Source organism: Austrofundulus limnaeus, unplaced genomic scaffold, assembly GCF_001266775.1.
Source record: "Austrofundulus limnaeus strain Quisiro unplaced genomic scaffold, Austrofundulus_limnaeus-1.0 Scaffold468, whole genome shotgun sequence".
Taxonomy (NCBI): Eukaryota; Metazoa; Chordata; class Actinopteri; order Cyprinodontiformes; family Rivulidae; genus Austrofundulus; species Austrofundulus limnaeus.
In genome coordinates this window covers 217346-232579 of record NW_013952870.1, presented here as the reverse complement: position 1 = coordinate 232579, position 15234 = coordinate 217346, and the positions used below count along the sequence as shown (strand labels likewise).

Sequence of the window (15234 nt, the reverse complement as noted above, 5' to 3'; positions counted from 1 at the left end):
CTGCAGACCTGTCTATGATCTGCAGACCTGTCTATGATCTGCAGACCTGTCTATGATCTGCAGACCTGTCTATGATCTGCAGACCTGTCTATGACCTGCCGACAGAATGAAACGTTTAGTCTCTCCTGCAACAGACTTCTTCAGGAGAGACAAAACTATTCATTAAAGAAGAACCCGTCCACGACCTACCAAATGCTTTCTTTGATCACCAGGAGGGTTTTAACTTACTGCACAGAACTCTTCAAACGATATCCTGCCGTCTCCGTCCTTGTCTGCATTTATAATGGTCTTGTCCACGATCTGCTGGAGCTGCGTGTCCTTCAAGTTGTTGCCTACCATCATCTTCAGTACTTGGAAGAGTTCGCCATTGGAGATGTAGCCGTCCTTGTCCATGTCGTAGATCCTGAAAGCGACTGTGGGTCAAAACGAAACAGAACAGAAGAAAACCTGAGTTTAGACAAGTTCAACAGAAACATCACATCACATCTGACGGTCTTCAATAGGAATGTTTTTTAGTTCTATATAATCTAGAGCAAAGAAACACATAATCTAATATAATCTAGCTAAAAAAATACATTTGACATTTTATTTTGCCATGAAAATAAAGACAGAGGATGTGAACACAAAAGAAAGCTTTGTCTGATTTTAAGCACAAGATGCTTAAAGATATTTTCAACTCATTACATTAATATTAATGTACTTTATAGTTGTGGAGGTGGTGTTTAAAACTATATTTCAGTATAAATCCCTGAGTATTTTGTCTTGTATTCCTGAATTATACAGGGTCAATGTTGAAATATGTGCAGGAGGAGCTGAAGGTCAGGAGGAAGATTCAGATGATCAACATCCAGCAGCAGTTCAAACAGCCACCAACCTGTGGACTGGGCAGCAGGACCCACCCAACCATCATCTAACAGTTCAGCTACAGACAAGTCAGACACACAACCACCACTTTCTTTCTTTTGTTGTGTGTCACTGAACACATCTTTTTATATAATGATGGTGGTATTTATTTATTTTTACATTTTATTTTGTTTGGTGCCTTTATTAATGCAAAAATAGCTGTAGTATTTTATCAACGTTTTAATTTCTCCTCTTACAATTCACTTGTGTTCATATTCTGATATTTGCAAATCTGTTTTCAAAACAAAAATGAGAAGTATTTATTAATATTTTTTGGGAAATAAAGAGAAAAGGCGCTGGCAAATACTGAATTATTTTTCATTTCTGGGAGGGGGAGGGCACCACAAAACAGTTGTGCTTAGGGCAACCAAATGACCAGCATCGGGCCTGCATGCGCAAACAGCTGGCACACAGGCGACTACAGCAACTAACAACAACTACAATTAAGTCCAAAGGAACGTTAGTTTATTCACTAGGGCCCTGTTTACACAAAACCAGTCTCTGGAAACGCTAATGTTTACTGGGGCAAATGCACACACAAAAAATCACCCATTTACATGGAATCACTGTGGCACTAATCATGCAGCAGCTGCAGGATCACAGTTATGTCAGAACCTGGTGAATAAACTAACATTCCTTTGGACCGATGATGCTTTTTGTGTTTTGCTTCTACAAGCTGCAAAGGGTGACAGAAAAAAAAAACACTCTGCTGTCTGTAATTTATTGCAACTGTTGCTAGCTTAGAAGAAACTTTTGCTGTAGTCACCTGTGTGCCGGCTGTTTGCGCATGTGCGCTTTCACAGCTGTGGAGAGCTTCTCACCTCCGTGGGGGGTGTTATGGAAAAGTTCCACTCTGAGACTTGGTTTCAAAAAGTGTTAAAATCAGATTTTCACGTCTTTGTTTCCATCACCACAGTTAAAAAAAGAAAGAAAAAGCTTTTCCACCACGGACTATTTCACCCAAGGCAACACTGATCATTGCATGATAAAAAATAAAAGAAACACAATATCCAGCCATCTTTATGGCTGTTTAGGTAACTGTATGAGCTTTGGTAGGGCAGAAGGAGGATCTATGATAATTTAAAGCCCACCGCGTTTCAGCTCGTTTATACTTGATCAGGAAAAAATATGTCCAAAATTACGCAATCTCCAAACCGCTGTCTCACGTCTTACTGTAGTGTAATCCAAGCTTTAGGTATAAATAGAGTTTAAGTCAGGTTAGGTTTAGGGTCACGTATGTACCTGTGAGGTTAGGTTTAAGGTAAGGGGTCAGGGTTAGGCTGAAATGACCAGTGAATAAATGGAAGTAAATGCAAAGTCCCCATGAGGATAGAAGAACAAAACACTGAGAACAGAGCAAGGATAGAAGTTGTGTAAAAGCCAAAAATGATGAAGCAGCAGCTTTACTTACATCGCAGCTTCTGTTCTTTGTCCCCTTTGACACTAAACTGTGAGACTCCCTCGATGAACTCTGGAAGAAGAGAAAACAAACTCTGCATAAAAAACAACAGTAGATTAAATTATTAAAAAATGATAAATTTACAGTTAACTAGATCTTGTTAGGTTTTCATTTGGGATGCTTTTTCTTTAAAGGGATCCCCGATTAGTTGAAACATTAGACTTTATTTGATAAACATTTATTTTAACTGTAAAATAAAGACTGTAAAAATACTGTAGGATGTTTAGTTTTGTTGATTTTTTAAAATATATTTTAACACAGACAGAGCCATTTTATTTACACACAAAGCATTCTGGGTAAACGATGACGTGGATAGGTCCTCAGTGTGAGCGAGCTATATCCACCCTGAAGGTTAATCTTGGACAATATCTGATGATCGACTCTTTTAAATGAAACCAGAGAGCGTTGACAGAGAGGAGAAGGTAGAAATGACTCAGCCTGGAACTGAAAATATGGATGGAGGACAACAGAGCTGCTTCATGGAAGAAGAACCTCAGCTTAGCCTATTGGTCTTTGCGCTAGCGCTGACACTATATTTCCTTATATGCAGAGTTGCACATAAGCGGTGCGCATGTACGGTCAAATAAAGAAAAAGCACACCAGATGGAATGTCACAAAGCTAATTTGCATACCTGAGATTGTATGTCAAAACAACAGTTAGCAGGGCTCTAGAGTGCGACCAGTTTGGTCGCAAATGCGACCTGATTTCTTTAAAAAAAATTTAAAATCCAGCTGCACTGGTATGATTGGATCGTGTTCGGTGCTCACCAAGCCTCTTAGGACAGCGGGACCCTGTTATAAAGATTAAACTGAGACACTGCCTTCAACAAATCAGACAAAGTCCAGAGCCGTTTTATCCAATCACAGCAGAGCAGGGCGGGACTTTCAGTGAGAGCAGGTTTGGTTGAGATCCCGGGCACCCATGGAGATTTCCGAGGCTGCAGCCGGCTGCAGCGGTCAGTCCTGACATCTCCTCCTGCACTTTGCTCCTGAACTACCAGAGACTTTGGTCTGTAAAACCTAACTTTACATTAAATATATGTTCAGAATGTTGTTATCGAACAGGTCTGTCCAACTCTATGTGAGTGACAAAATCTCCTCCTGATGAAAGACTGCTGTGACGGGAGCGCGTTGCTGCACGCGCAGGCTGAGTCTTTCTGTGAGATTCACTGTTTGAGTTCTTCTAATTAAACCACATTAACTCTAACAGAACATTTGTTTGCCCTATATTAAAGCAAAGATGATTCTCTTTTTAACACCACCCCTGTAAACCCCTGTCAAAATAAATAAATACATAAATACAGTATATTAAAAACATACAAACAACTTGCCATGTTCTCTAGGTGAATGATTTTAAATGTTATTTTAATTTATCAAAGATCCACAAATTTCATTAACAGTTGTATCAAAAAACAAGGTTCTTGATTTGCTAAACTTGTTTATATTTAGGAACATACTGTGACACAGCTTTTCTGGGATAAATGTAATTTATTAAATGATCAAATATGAAGAATAAATGATTACACAAGCTGAAACCATCTAATATAATATTTTTTAATAAAACAGTCTTAAAGAAATCAGTCAAACAAATAAAACATTTGTATGTTTTAAGTTATTTTGCTCTTTGCAAAAGACAGATATTTGCTGCTTGGACTGGAGAGTGTGGAAAGCTGGTTTATCCAAGGCCAAAGATCCAGAAGACCAAACAGGAGCTGTCCATCTAAGGGACATGTTAGTCTAAAAGACATTTAACCATGAAATGTTCAGTTTGTGATGTTTATTTGACATACACACAGCCCCTCGGCCACTTAGGTAGTTTACAAAATTTATGCAGAGTAAAAAAAATTAAATAAAAAACTTGTTGGACGATTTGGCATGATGTCCTGAGACGTTGCAGCTGATAGGAGTCATAAAACAGAACAGGGGGACGTTAGATGCCCTGACGCCCCTCTAGATAAATGTGTTCAATGAGTGAAGGAAAATATGAGCACCAAGCAACAACCCTAGGTTCTCCCCTGAGAACCAGACCCAAAATTTTATGTGCAACCCTGCTTATATGTATTAGCTCAGCGCTAGCGCGACAAACTAACAAGCAAAACTGAGGTCCTCCATCCATATTTTCAGTTGCAGGCTGAGTTGTTTTTGCGTTTCTCTCCGTCATGTGGATGGAGGACCTCAGTGACGAGAGGATAATGTGTAGCGCTGAGCTATACACATACTCTCAAAAAGTTAGGGATATTCGGCTTTTGGGTGAAATTTCAGGACGAGCATAAAATGCATTTAAACCTTTACAGGTGAACTTAATGTGACCTTCTCTAAGGTTTTTATTGCATATATCCAACTGTCGAATGTTTCATTTCTTTTTGCACAAGTTGCTGTTTTCTAATGAGGAGCTTAACGGCAAAATTCACAACAGGTGTTTGATCCTTGAATCGACCAATAAATGTCCTTGTTTAATTAGAGCTGGTGTTTAAACAGTCGTCCCCATCATGCTGTTCACATTTTGACATCATGAGACCAAGACAACACCTAATAATGGATCAACAGTACCTTGCCATTGGGATGCTTCAAACAGGACGTTCTCAGATGGACGTGGCCACTGAGCTTAGAGTGTCACAGAGTGTCATCAGCAGGTTGCAACACAGATAACGAGAGACTGGAAGAGTCACAGAAAGGTGTAGAAGTGGACGTCCTTTGGCCACATCCCATGATGATGACCGCTACATTGTGAACAATGCCCTGAGAAACCGGATGATGAATGCCACTCAACTCCAGGCATGGTTAAGGGAGGTGAGAGGCACCCAAGTGTCACGTCAGACCATTCGAAACCGTTTACATCAGCGTGGTCTGCGTGCTAGACGACTTGCAAGGGTACCTGACCACACCACCAGGCACAGGCGTCATCGTCTTGCATGGACCAGGGAGCATTTACGCTGACCGAGGGACCAGTGGGCCTCAGGGCTATTCTCTGATGATGAAAGTCGATTCACGTTGAGCAGAAATGATGGCCACTAGCGATGTTGGAGACGTCAAGGAGAGTGCTATGCATCAGCCACTGTTGTCCCCAGACAAGCTTTTTTGTGGTGGCGATGTTACAGTGTGGGAAGGCGTCTCCAGTCGGTACAGAACTGCCCTATACTTTGTGAATGGTACAGTGACAAGCCCATACTACCTGAATAACATCATTAATCCAGTGATTGTGCCCCTACATAAACAACACAGGCCTGATTTCATCTTCCTGGATGACAATGCTCCAGCTCATCGAGGTTGCATCACCAGGGAACGGCTGTTGGAGACTGGTGTACCTCAAATGGAATGGCCTGCATTTGCTCCAGACCTGAATCCCATTGAAAACCTGTGGGATCAGCTTAGTCACCTTGAAGAGGCTCAAAACTCTGCACTGCAGAACCTCAATTACTTGAGGGCTGCCCTTCAAGAAGTGTGGGATGCCATGCCCCAGCAGACAATAAGTCGACTTGTGAACAGCACGAGACGTCATTGTCAAGCTGTGATAGATGCTCAAGGGCACATGACGAGTTATTGAGATGTTGAAATTTTTTATTGTGGTGTACCCAACATTGTTGTTAACTTTTGTTTCAATAAATTGTTTGAGATGAGGAAATCACCAGTGCATTCTTTTACGTAAATGTCCTACTTTCCTGATATGATAACACTAGCGTGAACTTTTTACGTTTTCCATAAAATACACGTGAAAGCCAAATATCCCTAACTTTTTGTAAGTAGTGTATATGGTGATAGCATCAGGGCTAAAGCTAACAGGCTAAGCTGAGGTTCTTCTTCCATGAAGCAGCTCTGTTGTCCTCCATCTATATTTTCAGTTACAGGCTGAGTCATTTCTACCTTCTCCTCTGTCAACGCCCTCTGTTTCATTTAAAAGAGCCAATTTCATGAGCACTCAAAGACTCTGCATTATAAATAACACTTCATGCTAAAAACTGTTAGTTAATTCTGAAGAAATACACATTAAAATAGAAACAAAAACCAAGGACTTAATCGTTATATTCTGACTGGACTGAGACTAACTGGTGAACCACAGTCTCCAAAATTTCCTGGTACGATTAATTTGAAATCTGAACGTTATGAAAAGTTGTGTATATGCTCACAATAGTTCAGTTTGAATTAGCAGCTAGGGATGGAAGAAAATATTGATACACTGAAATGTTGCAATATTTTCATTTCCTGATATTGTATGTATATATATATTTTTTTTTAATTAAGCCTTAAAGTAAGAGGAAATGTGAAATACAGTTCTCACTGTCGTACAGTGTTCTTCTGATTGGATATAAATAAAATGAATTTAATCAGATTTTATGACTGTAATGCATGGTGTTTTTTAAATTAGAATCTTTGGAGGAACAAATGGTGAAATATTGCCTCTCTTACATGATTGTAGTATATGGTGACACTTCATACCATGGCCCCTGTGACATGACATGTATTATACAAGGAGGTTATTTAGAAAACCAGAGTGCTCAGAAACCACATGACCGTGTGATCAGCTGGTGAAGCTAACCGCTAACGCAAAACGGTCAAGAGTCTGGATTTCCCATTACTGTACATGTTGACAACAGAGCAGAAAAAAAGGACTGACGATGTAGAAATCATAAACTATTAATAATAATAATATTAACCCAATTATTATTAATATTTTACAGTTTATATGTGACCCATCATATCGAAATGAGGATTAAGTCAAATTTGGTCAAAATGACCTAATTACATTTTCAGATTCTTGGCTTTAAAAGCTACATTTTGATGCCTGAATCATTCTGATATCATAAGTAAATCCATATATATGACTTAATTTGTCTTGCTGTTTACAATAATACATAAATATTTGGTCTGAATCCTAATTTTATGTTATTTTAATGAGGAATTTTTGGTGTCCTTATAAAGAGGAAACCTCAAACTATATTTGAATATTGAGATTTCCCAGCTAAAAATAAACAAAACTTTGCTAGCTCACAGGGAAAATCTCAAATTTTTAAGGCGTTTTTCCTCAAAATCAGGTTTTTTGTTGCTACTGCCCAAAAAAGTGCTTCAAAATTTTGTTTTGATTATATTTCAGACAGTTCATTCAAATGATACATTGATAAGGCATTTATTCATTATATTTTGGCAAAATGCAATTTTTGTTAACATTTTAGTCAAAACACTATATTTGCCTTTTTCTCCATAAACCACGTTTAGACTTAATCCTCGTATTGATGTGATGGGTCACATATAATCTATCTAATGTTTTAAATAATGCCAGAAAATCTGTTTGTTTTATAGATTTATTAACAGAAGATAAACAGGAAGACGTCTCATTTCACAACACAAGTCAGCAGATTTGATCTTATTTAGCTCAATGTGATCTGAGCAGAAAATAATGTAACAGTTTAAAATTAAAATAAWMTTATAAAGTTAATGTAATCACTGTTATGTATTGAACTGGTTAGCAGATRTTAGCTTGTGGARCATATAWACAGAGTTTAGCWCTGTTAAATCATGCTACAATTTAACACAAACTATTAAATATTACTTTATCCTCTGATTAATATTTAGACCTACACAGTGTAAACTATTATTATAAATGTAAGTATTTTTAGGTTTCTGTTAGAGCAGTGGTTCCCAAATTGGGGTCTGGACCCAAAGTGGGGTCCTGAAACATCAAGGTGGGGTCCTGAAAAGATTTTCTAAATTAATTACATTTTTGCCTTAGTTGCATAAAATGTATAAATGTAGAATAATAAATATTGTTACTATGCCCATGTTTAGTTGACCTGATACAAATGTTTATCATTCAAAAATAGTTGTGGGCACAGGTCTGTGCTACTGTTATTTTGTGGGTCAAAAGCTGAAAGGTTTGGAAACCACTGCACTTCAGAAATCAGTTTAAAGGGTAATAAAATAATTAGTGATGTAATATTTTCCCTATAATTATTACAAAAACACAAATAAGTATAAATAAGTATTTATATTTGTGTAGCCTTTGTTTTTAGGGTTATTAACAAATTTTATGTACTCAGACCAGTAATATTTGGGGGTCACAAGTTTTTGCCATGAAAATTTTGTGGGTCAGAAGATAAAAAGTTTGGGAAGCACTGTGTTAGAGGAACCTGTTGGTTAGCTAATAGAGACAAGTTTCATCCTATAACAGGTATACAGGGAACATTTTCAAAGTGACTGGTAAATATTTGTTATTTATTTTTTATGACACTAAGAAGACATAATAAATATACTTTATTACTAGCTGAAGTCATTTTTCAACTAGCTAAAGTCTAAGTTGCAGGATGACCTCAAGTCTGGATTAGATCATTGTTATTTATAAATTATATATATTTTTCTGGTATATATCTGCTGTTTAACATGACTGTTGAATGAAATTAACAGTTATTAATTTACATGATTGTTGAATGAAATTAACAGTTATTAATTTATTGTAAAAATATTACAGAGATATGTGAAACAGATCCAGTTCAGCTTGCTTTTCTATTAGTTTCTATGAAGGCTGTGAGCCGTTGCCGTTTGGTCTCTGTTTCTGCTCCTTCATGCTGTCACAGACGCTAACAGTGGACGGGATGGGCAGGGCTCAGTCTAGTGTTCTTATTCAACTCTATGGTATTATATCAGTAAATTCTTGCCAATACACAGCCCTATCACCAGCTAGTCTCTGACTGTCCAGTGAGACCTTCATTCCGCTCTATAATTGAATGACAAATTTAGCTCTGCAGGTAATGTATTCATGCAGAACAAGTGTGTAGATGGTTTTCATTCAACCCTCAATAAATCAATCAGAAACTGAGATTCTTAAGACAAAATAGTGCCAGTTTTTAATCGTTTCACATGACGGGTGTGAAATACATTAGTTAATATTAAACACTTGCACTTTTGCTTGACCAAGTTGGTTTAGTTTGTCACCATTTTCTTAACTGAACAACGTCTGTGTTACTCTACCTGGCTGGACGTGTGCAGGGACTGGACTGTTTATGTTGATTGTGCTGAATGTATCAGTCCTTCAGGAGTTGAGTCAACTTTTGGGTCCCGGCCTCTCAGACCATCAGAATATAACGTTTAAACTCTTTCTTAACGAGCCAAAACTCATATCCTCAAATCTGTTGTTTCCCCAATATTTGTCTTAGAAAAATTAACACAGAAATATGCTTTTTCAGAAGCCTTACATCAAAATATTCATATGATCTTAACTTTTCTTAAATTTATCAGATCAAAGAGAAATGAATATATTTTCCCCCGCAGGCATCAATATAACAAAAAAACAAAAAAAAGCTGCAAATGTTTCACCTGAAATGCCAAAATACGATATGAATGAAATAAATTATCTGTAATCTGCTGTAATCCAACTTGGTTCAAGTCAACCTGAACAATTACAAGTTTTAAAAACACAGATTAAATGCAGCAGAACAAAACAGAGTTCATCTCATACCTTTGAAGTCCACCTCTCCGTTCCCATCCGTGTCAAAAATGTCGATGACTCGCTGCACCAACGGGTTCTGTTGCAGCTCGGGCAGAGACATGAACTCTTCCACGCTGAGCGAGCCCGAGTTATCTAGGTCGAGTTTCTTAAACCTCTTCCCTAGCCTCTTAATCTCATCAGCATCGACTGGACAAAGAAGAAAAAGAGACAGAAGATCTGAATGAGACTTTCAGTTAAAAATAACAGGTGTGAAAATAAAAATGTCAGGTGTTAAGGCTCTGCTGGTAGTAGCTGACCTGTAAGATTGTTAACACTAACAACCCCGTGAGGCTCTGTACTCATGTCTAAGTCTTTAGTGTTAGAGAGCCACTGCTGGTAAAGGGTGAACTAACAACCTGTTAGCAACATTATGCAAACAGGATTTTAACAAAAGTTCTGCAAGTATAAATACACCTGTAGTTTTAAATGACTGCAAACATGAAAGGTAACCAAACCCCTGATAATATTGCTAGAAATTCAAATTAAAGCATAAGAACAAAGTGTTATTAACTTGAAGAGGAAATAGGAGTTATTGTGAGAGCAGCTGAACTTACAGCCTTTGTCTTCTACTGGTGCCTCTTTAACAGATGGTGTTTGTTCGTTTTGTTCTCCTGCCATCAGTAAAGCCTCACCTCTCCTCTCAGTCCAACGTCCTCACAATAGCAAGGAGTAATCCAAAAGCCATAATAAAGCCAGTTGTTAATTGCTATATAAGCTCATTCACACAGTGTCACATGATTACACTGACCAACCACAAACTATTACTTTAGGAGCCCAGATTAAAGGATGTAAACAACACAGGCTATTAATCTTCAAATAATATTAAAAGGCCGGCATGACAAATTTATGAGGTTTCAAATTCAGTTTATTCTTGTTCTGATTGGATTTACTGACCTCCACAAGAACATCAAGGTTCTGATAAGACGGACAACCACCAATAACAGCAGTGATGAGACATGTTATAACAGATAAATGGTGAGAATTAAAAATGAATCGGCTTCAACCTTTTGACGTTGCATGTTAGGATTTTTCGAAGCTGATCGCACTGAGCTAGAACAGGTGACAGATTCAATACAATCACTATGATTACACATGGAGGTGATGGTTTGGTTTCATTATTAGCAAAATAAATACCTAAAATCAGTGGTGTCACCAGGCCTATTTTAGGGGGGCTGAAGCCCCAATAAATAATTTTGGTGTTTAAAAAAAACCTTATTTTTTTTAAATTCAATATACTGTGGCCAGAATATGAGTTTAAATAACCATATATTATTTATTTATTAACTCAAATATATGATCATAGATCTGTTAAGTTTCCTTTTATTTTGTAGTGTAAGGTAGAGATCCTCTTTGGTGCATTATCCAATCCATTCCACTTGTTCATACACCACACCCCATGAAATTCAGTCCACGTTTTTCTTGCAACCTTGATAGCAGCGTGTAACGAGCCAGCTAAGGAGCAGCATGAAGGTTCAATAGCCTATATGCCATGGCCATTAATGACGTATTTCCGTTAAAATTCCAGCCACACACCTCCCTTCCACTTCCTACCTACTTGCCTGTTGTTTTTGGCGTTAGCTGCTAGTACTAGTCTGTGAAAGTCACAAAAGTTAAAGCTGTGAGCTTCTGGTATAAAATGGGAGTTCTGTTGTGTGCCGTTTTGTCCACTAACCAGCAGTTTTTCTCCCTTTTCCTCTTGATGAGGAGTTAAGGTGACAGCAATGGATCATAGCAATACAGGGAAAACTTAGCTATAAAAGCTCACGCTCGTAATCGGTATTTCTAACCTGAGGATATTCAAGAACGAGCATCAGAAACGAGAAGACGGAGGTTACAAAAGGGAAATGTACAATTATCCCCCTTCACTGCCAAGACCCGAGAGAGCAAAGACCACCTCCAGATGACAGCTAGGAGGAAGCTAACAGCAGCCAGTACAAAGGTAGGTGTGTGCGCGCGCGTTTGTGTTATACAGAGTATGAAATTATTCTAGGCAACTTTTTCATGAGTTTTATGCAAAAGTAAAAACTTGTTAGAGTGTATATTACAGTCGAGACAAAAACGAGTGCCCCCGAGTACCAAGAGCAACAGAACCTCCGCCTGAAAATCATTACGTTTTCAGTTCACCAACATCGGGGAACACGATACAAACCATACAAGTAGTAGGGGTGTAAGAAAATATCGATACACTGAAATATCGCGATATTTCATTTCCCGATACTGTATCGATATTCTAAAGCCCTGTATGGATTTTTTATTAAGGTTTAAAATGTCAACTTTCCTGCCAGCCATTCATTTTTATGTTGTAGTTCAGCCTCTGACCACTAGTTGGCAGCAGTGAGCCAGCCATTCGGCTCCTCTACCTCTTGAGCGCCAGAGAGTAAGAGAGCATTAGCATTGTGAGTAAACATTAGCTTCATGCTCCGATAGCTGAATCTGAGCGGAAAAGACTGACACCCTCTGCCTTCTAAGTTGAGTTAAGGTTACAAACTGTTACTTATTTGTCAGAATGTCTGTAGTTTAAGACAAATTAAGTGTCTTGTGCGCTCTTTTTTCTCAACTGTAGTCAGCTTTCACGTAATGTATAGCGCATGCGTCTATCACCGCGAGCAAGCTCGGCACCCTCACTGTCAGTTATTTAATTTACCTTCATAATCAGACTTAGATTTTTATTCAACTTTATCATCAGCTTTATTAACAGTAATATTTATGCTTCTGCTGCTGCTGAGCCATGAGGACCTTTGAAATAAAAAAACTTAAATCTTAAATAAAAGTTCCCGTGTGCAAATCCCTTCATCTGCTTCCTCCTCAGACGACCCTGACCCACAGACCCCTCCCCGACTAGAAACAGCAGGAAAGCAAAAGTCACGCTTTGGATACATGCGCATTTATAACGTCCACCTTGCCAGTGTGGATGTTATAAAACCAAGTTTAAAGTCCGTGTTTGGCGCACGCGCGTGCGTGTGTGTGTGTGTGTGTGCGCGCGCGCGGGGCGGGGGTGTCTGCCGCAGATAACGGAGCAGGCAGGAGTGGGAGAGGACGAGGAGAAGAGCAGTGAACTTATTTCTAATTTTATCTGACTTATTTAATTTTATTTTTACTGTTTTTATCGTCCTGCAGGCTCTGATGGAAAATTAATTTGAAGCCGAGTATTTTTTTTATAAAAATCGTTAGATTACTCTAAAGCAAAATGAGGGAAAATCTGTGTCAATTACAGACAATCTGTTCACGTGAGCAGCTGTCAGTCAGCACCTGTCAACCTCCAGACGCACGACGCAGCATGTCTGAACCAATCACTTTTGTTGGCATTGATCAGCTGACTGATTTAAATACATCTTAACATTCATGAGGTACTTTACATTGACTGTTTATGGTTGAATGTGGGCGTGTAGGGGTAGAACCTGAGGCGGGACCTCGTGCGCAAACTGACGTGCAGCTGTGATCTATAAAGGAAAGATGCGCAGAAATGTGCGTACGCACGGTTTTATAAATCTGAATTTTTTTTGGCGTAAGCCATTTTCACCTTTTGGCCGTACGTTCACTTTTAGTATGGTTTCCACGCAATCCTTTATAAATGAGACCCCTGGAGAATGTTAAGTGAAAAGTAAATATACCAAAGTTTCTCAAGAAACTAAGTATTAATCATCACTGCTGGTAGTAACCATAAACATATATAAAGAGTTGATTCCTCTTAGACAGACCGCTAATGCCGCTGTCGAGCCGAGGTGCCGCCATCTTTGAAAAGTCACTGGCCCCTCTCAGTGTAATGTTTATCAGGCATAATTAATTATTAGCCTGTTTAATCAATCATACTGTACCTCACTTTTGCTGGAAACCCTAAATAGACAGCTATCAAAGCTACAAATAGAATACATATGCTCAACTTATTTAAATGTTCTTAGTAGAGTTAACTGTAGTATAATATCCATGTGTGAGATGTATTTGCAAAACACACAACTCACACATTTCATATATATATTTATTTCATTTATTAGTGTTGTTGCAGAAGACTCTCAGCAATATGACAAATATATTATAAAGAAGAATGATGATGAAATAATTATTACACAAGCATAAATATATTTGTGTTGTACGGAAATATAACACTTCAACAAAATTATTTTGATGCGTATCTGTTGATAATGAACTAAAGCTGCAGAAATTATTAGTAAGATTGTTGGAAATTTATTCCAGTCTAACACTGTGTTGTCTGTATTTTGTGGTTAGGCTGAGACATCAGAGAGGGGGTGAAAGAAATACAGTCTGTGACACCAGTGGAAAGTTTACTGGAGAATGTTATAGCAGTAATAACTGTAATACTGTTTCTACAGATGCATTCTTGTGTCAGTTAATCTAAATCAGTGTTAGGGAATAACAGATTTTATATGATTTATAAAGTCTCAGTTAACCTTCATAGTGGAGTAAACACCAGCACCAAACATTATAACTAACTTTAGTTGGCTTTTAATCCAGTCCAGTAATATGTGATTCACAAAACACAAAAAATTTGTTCATCTTACTTGTGAAGTTATCCCTCAAGCCCTGGTGTCAAAAATACTGCAGAGTGCTGAGGTCTTTTCTCCTGTTTTGGTTTAGCCAAGTAGGACCAATGATGTATTTATTATGTATTCATTCAGGTATTCAGTCTGTATTTCATGTAACCCAGCAGCCAACTGAAGATGTACTCTTTATAAATGTCCATAGTAGTAATAATTTACTCCAGCACCAGGCTAACAGCAAAAAGTCCCATGTAACTAATGAGCAAAGTGCTCCCTGTTTGACAAATAAAAACCTGGTTTGCACACTCCAAAATAGAGAGTTACATTCCAAATAACTCTGCTACTTTGCTAACTAGTTCTAGGTGTTTATGACTATAAACACCTAGAACTAAGATGTGACTACATCTTTTCCTTCTGTCTTCGAGTGGACTTCCTTCTGGAGCACCGTGAAAAAGGAGCTGAGCTTATTCACATCTGAAAATCAGTGAATAATAATAATAATAGACTAAATATAATTATTTCACCATCCCTATTGACCTGTAGGAGTCAGGACAAAGGAGCACAGAGAGTGAGAGAGAAGAGACCTCTTCTGGTGAGTCTAAAGCAAGGATCACAAATGCTGAGGAGCAAAGACCAAATGAGTAGAGGCACAGTGTAAAAGTAGTGATAATATTCATAGATCTATCTAAAAAGGTTTTAATGTTCAGTTTTGGGGTATCTTTTAATTAATAATGAAATATTATTTGGCCTTGAATGGATTTAAAAATAACTACTGGAAAAAAATAAACTGAAAGTGTTTTTATTGTTCTCTACATGTTACTGAAATTATACTTTGTACAAATATATATCACACACACACACACACACACACACACACACACACACACACACACACACAC

The 15234-nt window shown here is 38.0% G+C and overlaps 1 protein-coding gene across 1 annotated transcript in view; it reads right to left on the bottom strand.

The window, feature by feature from the left end:
* LOC106529812 (calcineurin subunit B type 1) overlaps positions 1-15234 on the bottom strand; it is a 59943-nt gene that overhangs the window by 3245 nt on the left and 41464 nt on the right. Inside the window, exons 3-5 of the mRNA XM_014025321.1 lie at positions 9810-9986; positions 2315-2374; positions 229-413 (exon numbers count right to left, since the gene is read on the bottom strand). Of these exons, the coding sequence (XP_013880775.1) occupies positions 229-413; positions 2315-2374; positions 9810-9986 (422 nt within the window). The remainder of the gene's footprint in view (positions 1-228; positions 414-2314; positions 2375-9809; positions 9987-15234) is intronic.